Raw genomic sequence first — 16870 nt, 5'->3', positions numbered from 1 at the left:
GTTAAGAGAGTTGGTTGCTCTTCTAGAGAACTCAAGTTCATTTCCCAGCACCCACAAGGTGGCTCAAAACCTGTTCTCACTCCATTTGCAGAGATTCTGATGCCCTCTTCTGGCCTCCACAGGCACCATGCATGCACTTGGTACACAGACACACAATCAGCCAGCCCCCGTACATATAACATAGTTTTAAAAATAATGAAAATTTAAATTTTTAAATATTACAGGGAAAAGTAGAAATTAAGGAAACTCTGGTCCTTAAGATACCATGGGATTTTTTCCACATTAACATGATAAAAACTATTTTGGGGTAGGAGAGATGCTGCTGGCTTTATAGGTGTCTATCAGGTATAACTCAGTAAAATGGGTTCACCTACAGGTAAAAATAAAATCATGTACTAACATCAGATGACATGTATTTGTTTTGTGTATTACTTAGAGCATGTGTGCTTCAAGGTTAGGGGCCAGAAATGACTAATATCATACTAAATGTTACATATGAGAAAGATCTGAGTCAAACAGCAAATGATGTGAAACATTAAGTAGATGTTGCTGATATGAAGCTTTGGACCTACAGACTAGACAGTGGGTTAACAGCTGATGTGATGAAAGGTTCTAATCCTGACATCATTTGCAGTCTGAGTCTTGTTTCCAGCATTCTACAGAGTAAGGATAGTGTTAAAATCTACTGTAAAGAGGTGGGTTGGCTATTCTGGTCACTCTTAATATTTTATGTAGCATTAGTAAAATTTTATCTATAGTACATTCAACTTTCATAGGAAAAATTATGTGTGATGATCTCTCAAATGCTCAATTATTTATGCTATCTAGACTCAAAAGAGTACTTTTTCAATCCTGGATTTTTCAGTGTTAATCTAGCTCTTTTGTTTTTGAAACAGAATTTAGAAGAAAATGAACATTTTTGTGAGCCCTTCAATCATTATCTCTCTGCATTGCTCCAGAGGGAGGGAGAACTTTGCTTATGAAGATGTTGTCTATTTTTTCAGATACTAAATATTTGGTTCCCAGGCAATGAGATCCAAAGCCTCTACAGCTCATGAAGGGCAGTTTTTCTGGTTTATCCATCCAAATAGTCAGGCTTTCTAGGAAGAGACTGGCATGTTTCAAAGCCTTCTTGGAATAAATGCAGAACAGATATCATTTTTCAAATATCCAAAGCTAAAAACAAAACAAAACAAAACAACCCTCTCTTGAGTAGTGACTGTCTCTGCTGTTGGTCAGGTATTCCCCCAATTTTTTCTTTCCCTTCCTTCATTCCTCCCTCCCTCCCCCTCTCTTTGAAATAGGTTCTTGCTTCAATGAGTTCACGCTGGTCTAGAACTCACTGTGTTTCCCAGGTTGGTTTCAAATTAGTGTCTCTTGCCTCTGCTTCCAAAATTTTGGGAGATACCTGTATATATGTACCCCCCACAGCTGGGTCTAGATAATTTTTCCTATCTTGATTGTTATAGACCACTTGTCCTTGGCTTCTGAGGGATGGTAACTGGAAGAAAGACTAATATATGCTATATATAGGGTTAGGGACTCACACTCACATCCAATGCCAAATGGTCAGCCCTGAAAACATACATACAAGTAACACTATACAGACTGTGAAGGTTGTAATCATGTATTTAGAAATATGTGTTTATACATGTGAATATGTATTATATATGAGTAATGTAATATGTAAGAGTAAATAATGAAAAATGAGACCATGGATTTGAAAGAAAGCAACTAGGCGTAAATGGGAGGGTTTGGGAAGGAAAGAGAAAGGGGAAATGATGTAATTATAACCTCAGAAAATAAGACAAGTGGTTTTTTTAAAATGGGTTATGGACACACTTCTCACCTCCTTTTCCCTTGGCTGATGTAGAAGAATGATAAGAGAGCTGAGGTGCGAGTAGAGTGGCTGAATACACAATTTGTTGCCTATTTCATTTTAAAGATTTATTTTTGTTATTAATGGGTGCACAAATCGCATGTATGTCTGTGAATCATGTGTATGCCTGGTCCCTGAGGAGGCCAGAAGACTTTGGAACCCCCTGGAATGCAAGTTACATAATGTTATGAGCAGCTATGTTCAGGGAATAGAACCCGTTCCCCTTGGAAGAGCATCTGGTACTATTAATCATTGAAGCATCTTGCCAACGTGAATTGTTGCCTATTTTTAAAGGCTATTATTTAATTTACAAAGTGCCTGCTTGTTTCACCTGTGGGATTGTATATGCAGAAACATAAAGTGGTGTGTTGTGATGGTTATGCAAATCATGATATTCACCTTACATTCTATTTATTCCAAAAATTCTTCTGCCTACAGATTAAATATTGTGACATAATATTTCCCATATTCTCTTAAAGAAATTATGCTTAGTTTCTGGATAACTTGAATTTCCCCCCACTCAATATTGTCTCTCAAATAATGTAATTATTGATCTTTATATGTTTAGTTACAATGTTCTGTGAAATAAAAGAACTCATTCCTTTGTGCTGCACAAAGGAGAAGGTATTTTTCCTTAGTCGTGTGTATTTATGAACAGAAGAGAAGGAAGCAAGATTAAGAGAGTAGGAGAAAGCTAAAGAGAGAGCAAGAGGATATCAGAGACCAGAAAAATGAATGTGAACAAGTATGAGAAATAGAATAATAACAGGGGGTAAGATGAGATGTATGGAGGGAATAAAGGAACAAGAAACAGAGAAGAGAAGCAAGGAAAACTGATTGCTCACCAGAGTGGTGGGATGAGAACTAGATACATTTATAAACCATGAATCCAACAGCCAGGTGTTTCCTTGGGAGACTTGTCTAATGACTGCATTGATTTCCTGGATGATATTAAGAGGTAAACACCACAAAAGCTGCCAAGACAGTGAGCAGCAATCCTCATCCCAGACCTAGGGATGGCAATGGTACCCATCACAGAGCAACTTTGAAGGAAGTCTATATTTTGACTCAAGACAGCACATCTTTCATTACTGCATTGTTACCCATGGAAAACTTGCAATTCTGAGAGCACTGCTCCAAGAACAAACACAATTTCCTTGGCCTCATTTCTTTATCTTTAATCTAAATCTTTTCTTGGGCAACATGCCTTTTGCCCTGAATTGTCCACTCTAGCCAACCGAAAGGAAATTATGCTCAAGGAGAAGGTTCTGCATTGAAAACTCTGAGAAGTAATTTTGTAGAGATTGAAAGAAAGCAATGCAAATTTCTTCCAAGACCAAACTAGTGCTAAGAGATTTCCTTAAGGAAGGGGTAAAACCCTCATTATATCCTTATTCAGGTCTCAGCCTATATTTCATGTGCCCTGTCTAACCACTAGAGAGCTGACAGAATGCTAGGTGGGAAGGATGAATTCAAAGTGCTCATCTGAATCCAATGTTTTCTACAATCTCAAGTGGTCCTTTGTGCTTGTCAGAAGTCTTAGTTTCTGCGGTCTCAGTGTAATAGAAGGCTATTGAAATTTCACACAGCTCTTCTTCCTGTTTTTAGAAATATATAACGAGGGAGAAACTTCACCTTTCATGCTCATGGAATTTCATTGTCTAGGGTTGGGGGACACTAGTGAGGTGTCTCTGAATTCTTCATTTGTTATCTGAAGAGCTTGGCACATCTGTTACCAATTCTAACATGAGCATTAGCATCTTTGACAGAAATTCAGATGCTAAGTTGTGGTTTTCACTAACACCAATGACAGCACCTCTGATACCATATAACAGTTGTATAGGGTGCTTTTAGTTACTTACATTTGATAGCTTACATTCTAGCCTGCATAATGTATTTTTTCTTGTAAAGGGTGGATGTTGGCATGATATGTGAAGCTGAGAGAAGGCAGAGTTCTCATATGTGGCCAATAGGCAGCAATATGAAATTCAAACCCAGGTCTTACAATTTATCTAGGGACATCTATTCTCCACCTACCCCACCTTCAATGGGGACCTATGTGGTGTCACTGCTTCTAATTCCTCTAACTGCAGCTTTAGAGGTCTTCCTAATTTTCTGGAAAACTCCTTTCGTTCTAGACATTATTCACCATGAGGTAGATTTTATGAATCATGTCTCCCTCCGTTCTCTTCCTTGGTTCTAAGACCCCCTCTCCCATCTCTTATGTGTCATTCAGAAACGTTATTCCTGTCAAAACTCCCCATGCAGTCTATCTCACATCTTCCACTCCCAGCAGTTCCTTATCTGCTACCACCATTGACAATCGCATTACTGTGATTTCATTTTAAGAGCAGCCCAGTCCCCTAGTGTCATCTTCCACAAAGCAATGAGAGCATGTCTCCATTTTAAGTATAATGGTTAAAATTCTGCCCTTTGAAGTCTTCATATCCACATCTTACTGAAATCATAGTGTTTTCTGATACACGGACTACCGTACCTTCTAGGATCATATTTCCACACTATCTCCTTCACATCACTCACCTCTTCCTTGTTGCTTAAAGTTAGATTTCAGTAAGTACACACCTTATTGCCTTCTTCAGAGAGAAGACATTATCAGTATGTCAAAACCACAAAATACAAGTGAGTAAGAAGTGAATGTACTTCTTCAACAGGGCTGGTGCTAAAGAGCTATTCTACATCATAAATATGCATAAAACATATACATATAATTTGTATATAATAATAATAATAATAATAATAATAATAACTTCATAGTTCCTTTAGTATCTCTTTCATTCTTATCTCCATAGTTTTAAAAATAAATTACTCTCATATAGCTCTTGTATATCTATATTTTCTCTCCAAATATACATAAAAATTTCTTGGCAGACTGGAGATGCCTCACACAATAAAGGTTCCAGGATACAGTGATGTACACCATCAATAGTAATAATCATTTATGGTCAGCTCAAATCAGCTATGAGCTTCATGGGGAAATTTAAAAATTGGGGAGTGATGAAGATTTCACCTACAAATGCAATTCACATTCTATATGTTTTCAACTTACTCAGCATCTCATGACGACAATACACGAAGTTTAGTTTTAGTGACAGATTCTGTTGATGACATTGTTCCCCTTCATCATGGATGCAGCCCAGATTTTTCCCACTTTGAATCAGAACAACACTTGAATAATTCCAGAAAAACCTTTTCATTGGTAATCAACAATAATATTACACCAATCAGTCTTAGGGATCTAAAATGAAAACATGAAAGTCTATTTATCCCAAGAAGCTCCTAATCCAAGGACGGATGTATTCTAGATGATAAAGCACATCCTAAAGGAGATATCAGCGAAGTACTTAAGCCAAATGAAGAAGGATTTCATCATAGTCAAAGATCAAGGGAGTTTCTTGGGGGAGGTAGCACTGAAGACACAGGGAGTGGATATTAAAAAGGCAGGATATAAAGTCCTGAGTGATGTCAAGTGAAGGGTAAATTGTTGCCAAAGCACTGATTCCAGTGACATACACTCAAAGGAAAAAATAAGTATTATAGCCTCATTGCCTCACTTGGTACAAGAGATACACAGAAAATACATGCAGGATATGTCTTTAGAAAGGAGACATGCTGCTGAATTGCGCTGCTGTAAACTTCTTACATAAATATTTGTTGTTCACTTGGTGTGTGTGTGTGTGTGTGTGTGTGTGTGTGTGTGTGTGTGTGTGTATGTGTAACAGTTTCCTTGGAGATTGAAACATTCCATCCCATGAAAATGCTCCTTAAGCAGGAAGGTAAACAATTCAAAAGAGCTTCAGGAAGTACCTGAAACTGACCAGATTCACTAGACCCCTCCCTGCCAGAGTAAGCAATAAATGCCGAGAGTCTCTCTCCACAGAAGAGCAGAAGCAAACAGAAGACTCTCAGATGGTGAGCTGAAAACTCTCCACAACCTTGAGCCAAAATGAATCTTTCCTCCCTTAAGTCGTGTGAGTATAGTGGTTACTATGATACAAAATTAAATGCTGTATGTATACAAAGTGGATTTGATGACTTGACAAATCTTTTGAAAAATCACAAGTTGTTTGGTAACTTTTTATAGAATGGATTTATTAGTTCAAAACTAGTTTAAGGGGACCATGTTAAAAATAATTTATTAATTTTCTTCATTGACAATTTCATACACATGCTTATGTATTCTGGTCACTGTCACTCTCATCAATATACCTTCCTCCTCACAGGACCCTGTCACATACTCATGTCTTTATATCTGGCTTGTGGTCCTCTGAGTTTAACCAGAGCCATTTGTGTGACCCTGGGTTTTGAACCAGCTGCTGGAACCTGGTATTTCTTATACCCATAGACAATCATGAATTATGTTGGTTTCATCTTTAAAAATCTTACATATCAGAAATGAAGAGGCAGATTGAAAAGTACTACCTTCTAAGAAAAGAAAACCATTGCTTAAGAAGTACCATTGAATAAGCAACTCAAAATGTAAAGGAAATGCCTACTTAATAGGACGTATTCTCAGGAATGGGGGTTGGTAGCTCAGTTAGTCCACTGCTTACTGAACAAACAAAAGGAATCTAAATTCTGTCTCCAGACTACATAAAAATAAGTGGACTGATGCATGCTTGTAATCCAGCACTGGGGAGACAAACACAGGTGGATTTATGAGGCCTGCTGGCCAACCAGCCTACTTGGCCAGCTCCAGAATAGTGAGGGAGTCTGTCTTATAAAATAAGGAGTGCATCTCCAGGTAAATAGCACCTAAGACTGTCCTCTGGCCTGAACAAGCACATGTGCACATGCAACCTTGTACACATGTGCATGCACATACATGAACATGTACATACATATATTAACACACACAAGTAAAATTTCTCTATTATATTCAAGTTACAGAATGTTTTAATTCTCATCTGATCATTATTATTCCTGGTTGTTCTTATGTTGGAGTTGGTTTCAGCTCTTGCCTATACTAATAAAATCCCTTATCCCATCATCCAAGCTCTGTGTCAGGTCAGATATGTTAAAACAAACACAAAAAGACAAGTCAGGGCCTGGGCAGAGCTGCTTCTTGATTTTGTGCAAAAAGACACATTTAAATGCCAGAGGGAATAATGTTCACACATACAAATGTGACATGAAACACACTTACTGGAGTGCATTTAACCTACTGACATCCAACTGATCTCAGGTTTGAAAATGTGGCACCTTCCCCAATTCTACAAAACATCCCATCTAACAGGGTGATTTTCAAGCCCTTTGAGCTGGACATTTCTTTAAGGCAAAAATCTAAAATCAGAGCAGTGTTCTGAATCCTTACTTCCAAAACAAGTCATTAAACACCACCTTTCTAAAGCTTGAAACTTGATTTAGCTATTATCTGTCAGGTTCAGGCATTTCATCTCTTGCCACTGTCTATATTTTATTTTCTGCCTTATATAAATGTAAAGGGCACCACCAGCCAGTTCTGAGCTTGTCAAACTCCTGACAACACAAATCATGCCAGATATAAATATTTTCATTGTCACAGCAAATGTTTCCAAAATCACAAACTCTGATGCCTTTGCAAATTGATTTGGAACAGGTACAATGTACTGAATGAAAAAGATAAAAGCAAAAAACTGTTTCCTGAAAAAATATACAAACAAACAAAAGGCCCAAAATACACAGTAATATTCTAATATATGAGAAACAGGTTTATTCTTTTCCAATACATTTGAAGGAAATGGTCATTTTTTTCTTTATATCAACACTTCTAAGATGACTCAACAAAAGATGGAATATGAGTTGATTCTGTATCAGTTTGCCATTGTTCCCATTCTGCTCCCAATGTACACTTTACCTAAAGACCCTTTGAATATATTCTGCAATATGTCCTACCTTTAAAAAGAGTATTTTAATTAGCATACAAAATAGTGGGTTTCATTGTGACATGTTCATGTATGCGAATCATTGTTACTTGATCATGCTTATCTTTTTATTTACCTCTTACTCCTCTCATCCACCCCACTGACCCCTTCCTTTCCCAAATATCTTCCCATACATATGTACAACTTCCAGATTCTGCACAGGAGAGAAAATACACAGTGTTTTTCCTTTCTTTCCCAATGCCCCCCAATATTCCCTTCTTATACATTATTGTACAACAAAGGCATAGCCAACATTAGACTCTGTGGAAACACTAAGCACATTTTGTTTTATGTCAAAGATGGGCCAAAGGTATCTGCTTCTTCAATTTTGTGACTGGAGTCTCTGCTAGAACAACAAGACAAGAGAAGGAAATACACAGGGCATAAATAATTCAAAGTATCGTTATTTGTATATGATATAATCTTATACTTAAAAGGCTCCACCAGAAAATTCTTAGGTCTGATGAACACTTTCAGCGAAGTTGGGATACAAAAATCAGAAGCTTTTTTGTAGGCCAATAATGAACATGCTGAGAAAGAAATCAGGAAAACAATCTCACTTGTTATAAATAAACTGATCAAATATCCAATGAATGTAACCCAGGAGGAGAAAGAGCTATACAATGAAAATCTTGAACATTCCACAACACTTAGGAAAATGTTCACTTCCTTCAGCATCCTTAGGAGTTGGTATCTGCTCCCTTCACCATCTTCTACCCTGCCCACAAGCACCTAGCTTTCGTTTGGGCTCCAGCTTTGCTGGCTACCTTCCAGACGGTTTATTATGAAATGCAGGCATCAAATCTTATTCTGTCTGAGGTGTTTTTTGCTTATGTTACTGTTTGCCTGGGATGCAAGTATGGCCCGTCATCCTCTCCAACAAAGAAAAGATAATTCAATGTTTACTTAAACTGAGACTTTCACTTACAAATGCTGACCAGGAAAGTGACATGTTTGTGACTTCAGATGAATAGTTTATGTACAGCAAGCTGTATATGTGTATATGTAAGCTATATCAAGTTTATTTTAGAATTCATAAAAATGAAATTGCCAATAAAACAATTAGAATGGTTTTGCTTTTCAAAGATATATGAACTTTCTACAAAAAGACCCCCCATGATTTCCAAATAATCTTAAAAAGAGCAGCCAAATACTGCACAGCTAAACAGTCTCAATCTCACATGCAATGACTTGATTTTTTTTCTACTTGGAAACAGTATGCATATTTATGTGTATATATGTGACGTGTGTGTGCACGCGTGCATGAACACGGTGCAAGTGTGTGTGTGTGTATGCATACATGTGTGCATTTTTTTGTGCAAATGTGCTTGCCTGACTACGTGAATGTGGAGGCCAGACCTTTCACATTGTACTCTATTTTTTGAGACAAGGTCTCTCAATGAACCTGTAGCTGGCCATTTTGGTTAAACTGGCTAGTTAGCCAGCCTGTGATTTGCCTGGCCTCACCTCCCATGCATTGGAGTTGTAGGTACTGTAAGCACTTCCCCAACCAAAGGTATCACTCCAGCCCCCCACTTCAACGCTTCTTAAAACCTGTCTTGTGACCTGAGTTAAAGCTGCTAACAAGTTTTTGGCGAGTCATCATGAAAGAGAGAGAGAGAGAGAGAGAGAGAGAGAGAGAGAGAGAGAGAGAGAGAGAATGGATGAGTAACAGACTACAGAGGGGGAAGAGTGGACAGTCCAGCTCTGGAGAAGGATCTGCCAGGAATAACAAATATCTGTAATTTCAGCTCTAGCTTTTTTGCACACAAGTGGCTTTTCATTTCTCTTGAATTCATACCAACAAAATCACCTTCATACACAATCTTCTATGCATGTACATTTCCCCCCAATTCTAACATCCTAGCCAACAGTAAAAGGCAGTGGAACAGAAAGAAGTCAGCAAGAGAAATACTGGATTCTAGCAGTGAGCAGCCCCCAAAGGCATTATGCCCTTCACAAATTAAGGATGCTCTCCTGGCAGGAGGAGAGGGCAGGACTGAGTCTAGTGTAAGAATCACAAAGCTCAGCTCAGCATTTCCAGGCAGAAGGGAGGATTCTTAGCCAGCAAGATGCCCCTAGGAAGATTAATTATTGATTTTCTTATAAATCATCTCAGGTGATTGTTGTTTGTTTTCCCTCCCAGGATGAGAAACGTCTGATTTTATTCTTTTTAAAATAAATTCCTTCTACTTCAGTGCAGTTAAATGGAGATCAAGAGAAGAAGTCTCAGAGGAAGGATTTTCCAATATGGTAGGCAGGGGAGTCAACTGTGTGCTGACCTTCATGGGTACCAAGGGTCAGGACCTTAAGCAACTTCCTGAGGTCCTCCAGTTGTGAGACACATGGATTTTATGAAGGAAGAAAAGCACTATTTGGGCAAAGTTATATATTTTTAGGAGTGCTCTTGAGGTCTGAGATTATTGCTAGGTATCACTCATCACAGAGACCAAGATCCAGAAAACTAGCTTTGACAATGAACATTACCCATCATCACAGAAGCAACGTGGTGGCTTACCTTTCTGCCTCCGGTGTTGATGCGCAGAGGTGTCAAAAAAGGATCAAAGATCATGTGACTGGTCTCTATGTTGACTGGCGACTGCCGTTTTCCCACAGAGCAAAGATTCCAAGCTGAGTTCACCAATCCCCAGAAAGAAGGAACTAGGAGTAAAAATGAAATTGTAGAATTAGGCTGGGTGGAAAAGAGGAAAAAAGAAATATACTAAAAGGAAACATAAGTTACAAGGTGGCAAACAAAGAATGTCAAGTAATATTCTGACTCAAGGAGATCTCAAGGTGTTGTCATGACATTTTCCCAGGCCTCAGTCTTGGTCAGTTTCTTCAATATTGTCTTCACGATCTCTGAAGGTAAGATTTTCTTCATGCACATCCTGCTGCCTCTTTATTGAATCTGTGCTTTGGTACTAACATTGTATTTTATGTCATATCCTCTTTGCAAATGTTCAAAGTACAGCAAGTATTTAACAACTCCAGAGCGGATGCTCTGTTCCTCTCCTAGGTGGAAATGATGTGAGAATCAGTGGTGTCCAATCTTGAAGGTATCTGAAGCTTTTCAAAGTAAGTGTCATTTGACATATACAAGGTGTTTTTCCGTGAGTTGTCAAGACCAAACTGAGGGAATGTTTTATTTTTATGACCCCCCCCCCCAATCAAAACTAGACAGGAGCTTAGCAAAGTGACTCTATCTTTGTTTGGTTCAACTTGTGTCATTAACCTAATGTTCCAGCAACTGAAGAGCGTGATCATTGGAGAGATAGGAAAAAAAAATCACATTGAGTGCTGAGTGCAGATATCCAAAGGAAAATTGTCAGCTCACTTTCAGTGTTCCAGTAAAACACCTATTAGTATATATATACTTTACAGAATTTCCAGTCTTATTTCCTTGTATTTAACAGTTAGTAGAGTAGTAGGAAGAGTTAACATTCACAGTTTATGTACATGAAGAAACTATACCTTTTTCATTTACTATCTCATCAGTATTTCCATTGAAATGCAGAAGCCATGCACCCCCATTTTTCACTGTGAGCATTTGATCATTCATCCACTGATCAACCCACACTATATGTAGTGCGCTCCCACCTGGGTGTTCTGCCCCTGGTTAAGTTGAATCTCAAAGAAAGAATAAAAGGGGAAGAATAGTGAGAACCAAAAGTTGAGACTAATTAGAAGGTGCTGTGAGACTATTGATGAAGGGCATTCAGCTCAGCCTTGGGGTAGTTTAACCAGGTAGTGGTTATTGATGAACATTGCAGTCATGTCATGATCCTCTTACATGCAACTGCCAGCTCAGAAACTCAAGTTGAATGTAGATGTTAACTTACAGCAGCCATCATGCCTGCTCATATCACAATGGCTAAAAACAAAAGTCAGAAAGGAGTCTAGGAAACACTTGCCAAATAGTTGTGTAATTTTGAAGAACTGTGATTGATGGGATCTTTATTCCAATGCAAACCCCAAATTCAGTGACCTTATTAATTCAAGCCATCACTGGGCAGAAGCAGGTTCTCAAATACTTTAACACCAGCATGCGGTGGGATTAATATCTAATTTGGCTTAATCCACTCCAAGGAGCCTCTGGTGGCTCTGTTTCCTTTAGGTTAAGGAGTTTGAATTGGCTTCCTCAACATGAGCAATTGTCAATAGAGCAGCAATGGCCAGAGGAAGAAAGAGAAGAAAGAGAAGAAGGAAGAAGAGCAAGAGTAGGAACAAGAAAACTTACTCATGGACTTGTGCTTCCTCAATGCCCCATTTCTTAATGTGTAAACTAGTTATCACTGAAAATTGCTTCACGTGTTTACCAGATACCACATCCTAGCAAAACTATAATATCTCATGAAGTTTTTGCATTAAAAATGTACTTTTCATCCACAGTGTTCCCTGAGCTATAGGTTCAGAGGTTTTGTTGTCTGGGGCTGAGCACCTCACCATCAGTTGTTTTATACACTTTGATCCACTGTGGCAGCTGTGGCTTTTTGTAATGGTCTACATCTGCTGCAAAGAGAAGCTTCGTGGATGAGGCATGAAAACTGCATTTCTCTGAGGGTGTAACGATAAGTATTTAGAATGAAGTTAGGGATGGCCTTAGTTTAGTAAAGTGGCAATAGTAGATGGTTCTCTAGGATCTGTGATAGGATCTCACTAGCCCTGGAGAGTTAGCTAGGTTTCCATTACTGGACATGATTCCCCTCCTGTGGAATGGGTCTTACATTCAATTAGACAGCTGTTGGGCCTTATATTCAAAGATATTAGTGCCACTACTGCTCCTTTAGGAATGTCTTGCCTGCTGGTCATGGTTGTAGTTCATAGGTGTCACATTTGGGTAGGGGCTATCGATTACTTCCCTCCTTCGACAGCTTGTAAAGCACCTTTTCATACTATGAAAGAGAGAGAGTCCTCAGGGAAGAGGCTTCTCCGTTGCTTCCAGCTCAAATCCTCTGGGTCTGTGTCCATGGTGTCTTCCGAAACAGGGACTTACCTTCAACTTCTGAGAGGCAGCTAGGGCAGCAGCAATAACTTACATTGTTTTGGAAGGCTCTTGGAATTCCCTGACCAACAATTTGAAAGGCGATTTCTCAGGGCTGGTAGTGGATTTCTGCAAGATAGCCTACGGCTTTTAGGGGAAGCATTATCTCCTCAATTAGCATAACTTCATACACACACATATGAGAGAGAGAGAGAGAGAGAGAGAGAGAGAGAGAGAGAGAGAGAGAGAGAGAGAGAGAATGCTTATATGTGTGTATATTACATGCCATTTTAAATAAACATAAAACAATATGACTCCCTATGGCTTTTCAGACACCCTTAGTGTTATTTATCCTTATCCCTTCCAAATTAAAGGCACCCTTTTCTACCCCCCCTTCATATTATCTGTATTCTGCTATTCCCTTCTCTAGGGCTCCCCATCACAGTCTCTATTTTACTTTCCTGGTTTCTGCAGTTACTCCAGGTTATACACTCTTTGATAACCAAGACATGCATCTATGGGATGTGTGTGTGTGTGTGTGTGTGTGTGTGTGTGTGTGTGTGTGTGAGAGAGAGAGAGAGAGAGAGAGAGAGAGGGAGTTCTCTGTAAGGCAGCTGCATGATAAACACAGTTACAGCTGGTGCACATTGCATTTCATCTACTCCCATGAAAATCATTAACAAAAATAATTCTAACCCCATAAACAGTCTGTAAGGCTGCTTTTGTATGACACCATCGGTGAGCAGATGCTGCCATGCCTTGCTAATAAACTTCATATCCAAAAAGTCCCCCCACAAAAACACAAACAGCAAAAACTTTATGTGAACATCTGCCTTTGCTTTTACTGGGTACCAAATTCTTTATGACAATTTCAGGGCTTTATATCCCCTCTTCACCATCAAGGCCCCTGCCTCTCATTCTAACCACCTGCTTAGGAATCAGAGAGTAGCTAAGAAACACTGTCCTTTGCTCACTGTGTCCCTCATCGGCTCAGCACCTCAAAGTGTACTGAGTTTACTCACAACTGAATGGCAGGTTTTTAAATCAGCTATAAATATATATATTCAGAACTAAAATCCATCTTAGAGATCATTTTACCTAAATGCATCCATGACATGGAAGTCACAGATCAGAGGGTAAAGTACTCTACCCGCAGCCACACTGCTGGGCAGAGACCAGAAAGTACAAAGCAAAGTCCAGAATCCACTCTGAAAACTCCAGTTGCCATGGAAGACCCACTTCTTTCTACAAGGATCCAGTTAGAGGCAGGGGATTAATGACTGCCCTGACCCTTGCAAGACTTGTGCTTCCATTTCTCTTTTGGTAAGTCAAGAATAATGACATAAAAAATAATAAAACAAGAAAAATAATATTGGTGTCTATTTGGCAGCTTAAAAAAATTCAAAGGCAAAATCCAGATGAAACTACTTCAAAAATCAACTACGTCAAATAAAGGCAGAATTTGAAAGCAACTGAACAACTTTCAGATAACACAGACAGAACAGTCTAGGAGAAAAATACATTGAGGTTAGGGGAGGTGGCATGCTTTTGGGAATCTCTTCAGAGTCCCAGGAAGATGTAATGGAAGATGTTGCAGAATGCTGCTCCAGAGGCTGGAGAGATGGCTCAGAGATTAAGAGCACTGCTCTTCCAGAGGACCTGTGTTTGGTTCCCAGTACCCATGTTACACACAACTGTCTATAATTTGAGATAGAAAGGATTCAAATGATACCTACCCTCTTCTGGCTTCTAGGGGCCCTGTACTTAAATGCCCAATCTCTCCTCTCTCTCTCTCTCTCTCTCTCTCTCTCTCTCTCTCTCTCTCTCTCTCTCACACACACACACACACACACACACACACAGAGTTTAGGCTGCTCTAGTTAAAGTGCTCGTGGGCTGGATGGACTGGACTAGATTTTGATCCCCACTGAAGGAGAAGTCAATGCTTGCTACTAGAAACAATGTGAATGCTGAGGAAGACTTAGTGTGTGAAAGCCACTCCAGGGATCTTGATTGACAGATGGACAAAGAAGAGATCTACAAAAGCTATGCAAGGGAAATGCTTTAGGATGGAGTCTTGGAGGATGGGAGGGCAAGCAACGCTTGCTTGCTGAAGCTTGGGAATGAACTGGCTCATTTTAGGTGTGTAGAACTATGTCATATCTATGAGCTAGGATTCAGGATTTGGGTTAATGCAGAGTCCTCAATTATGACCACAGTTCTAGCCAACCTCCACATGAGCACGCTTCAGGCTTACAGGCACCTCATGTCACCTTCACATGCAGAGGTGGAGTAGTAGAATGTGGAGGTATTGCTCCTATTTTTCAAATTTTGAAATCCTGTTGAGTTTTTTCACTCTTAGTCACTATGGCTATTTCAATAAATCCATTTTAAACTTTCTTCTTGAAAACAGGATAATGACTTATCTGCTAATGCAGTCCTATTCTAGCTTGACCAATACAATTTATTGTGGGGAAAATGTAAATGAAATGAAATTGTGAGAACCACTTTAATTAATTAATAGTCAACTAGTCTGAAAACATTGGAATTCCATCATCCTTGGCATCTCTTGCACACACTCTTCTAATTAACATATAAACTAGAACACAAAACAGACCTGAATATCTTTGCAAATTAATTTTCACAGAGTCTAAACAGAGGAATTTAACTGCCACATCACAACTATGTGTTTGTCTTGCCAAAATATTTCCCCCTTGGCAATGCTGTCATTCTTACCATGAACTACAAACCCCCAGTGGTCTCTTAGTTCCGTGTGCAGTGAGCTATGGAAAATGTGAAGTTGCTTGGTTTTCAAATGCTTAAATCATGAACCTTGGCAAGACCAAGGCAAAACCTATCAGCATCTGTTCAAACCACTGGAACAATAGAGATACAGCTTAATCTGTTAATATAGCTCGACAACCCCCACACAAACATATCAAATATCTTATCAAAACAAAGGTAGACCCAGAGAGCATGAGATCAGCAGAATTCACTCTAATACTGAATGTTAAAACTTGCCTTGATGGCATTTGCATCCTAAAGAAGATACTCCAAATCCATGCCATCCTGCCTATTGATTTGTCCTGAGCCAGCAGAATTTGTAGAGAGGATGCTATTATGAGCAGAGTGTTAGAGACTTGAAATTAACTTGTACCATTCCCATGCACTTGTTAAACTTTATGGATCTAAGATAAACTGAATTCAAAACTGTTGACTGCAATTCTATGATATTTCAGATATTAGACTCAACACTGAGAATTTACTGAGTAAATATTTGCTGAAGACCTACTATGTGCCACACAGTATCTTCATTTCTGGCTTGTTGGGAGTGAATGAAACAAATATGGCTTCTGTCTTCAGGAGTCCTTTGGTATAGTAGTGAGTATAGGTGTTAAGTTATGATATGTTTACCTATATTATTAAAATTCAGGGATAAATTAAGTTGGTAATTAGTAATGTATGGAATAAAACTGGAATGAGAGACATAGCCTAATAAGCAACATGGTCGAGGATGGTTTCTTTGAAAATGATGTTACCAGACCTTTGAAAAACTTGGATGATTGTTTCAGAAGAATTTCAGAAAGAAGGGTGTCCGAGGCAGATGGGAACAAGAGTTGTAGAGTTTGATGTGTTCAAGGAACAGAGGAAACTACATGACTTGAACTTGGCAGCCCAGATAAGAAGAAAGGAGAGACAGTATAGGGCTGGTTAGATTTGAAGAACGGGTGACTGGGGACTTTTCAGGTCCTACTAAGGAGTTTGCATCTTAATCCTATGTGACTGGCAATCACTGAGTTTTAGACAAGGGAGTACACTGTCATGGACTGGTAGTCTTGAGAAGGAAAAAACTGGGTCCCAGGCAACAGTTGGGTACATTTTTTTTTTTTGGTGTGTGTGTGTGTGTGTGTGTGTGTGTGTGTGTGTGTGTGTGTGTGTGTTCTTTGCATCCTGTCATGTGGGTGTGTTTAAATTCTATCTCAAAGGCAGCAGTAATTGAATGTTTTATAAACTATTCTCTTCAATATATGTGCCAATAAAATATCATTTCTTCAGATTCAGACAGTACTTTACAAATCATAAGTT

The 16870-nt window shown here is 38.9% G+C and overlaps 1 protein-coding gene across 1 annotated transcript in view; it reads right to left on the bottom strand.

Annotated features, from left to right (window-relative positions):
- Ca10 (carbonic anhydrase 10) overlaps positions 1–16870 on the bottom strand; it is a 499797-nt gene that overhangs the window by 277723 nt on the left and 205204 nt on the right. Inside the window, exon 4 of the mRNA XM_036195903.1 lies at positions 10319–10461. Coding sequence (XP_036051796.1) covers positions 10319–10461 — 143 coding nt within the window. The remainder of the gene's footprint in view (positions 1–10318; positions 10462–16870) is intronic.

The sequence above is a fragment of the Onychomys torridus genome, chromosome 8 (genome assembly GCF_903995425.1).
Source record: "Onychomys torridus chromosome 8, mOncTor1.1, whole genome shotgun sequence".
NCBI lineage: Eukaryota > Metazoa > Chordata > Mammalia > Rodentia > Cricetidae > Onychomys > Onychomys torridus.
The sequence above is the reverse complement of the archived record's forward strand: the minus strand, read 5'-3'. Positions and strand labels throughout refer to the sequence as shown.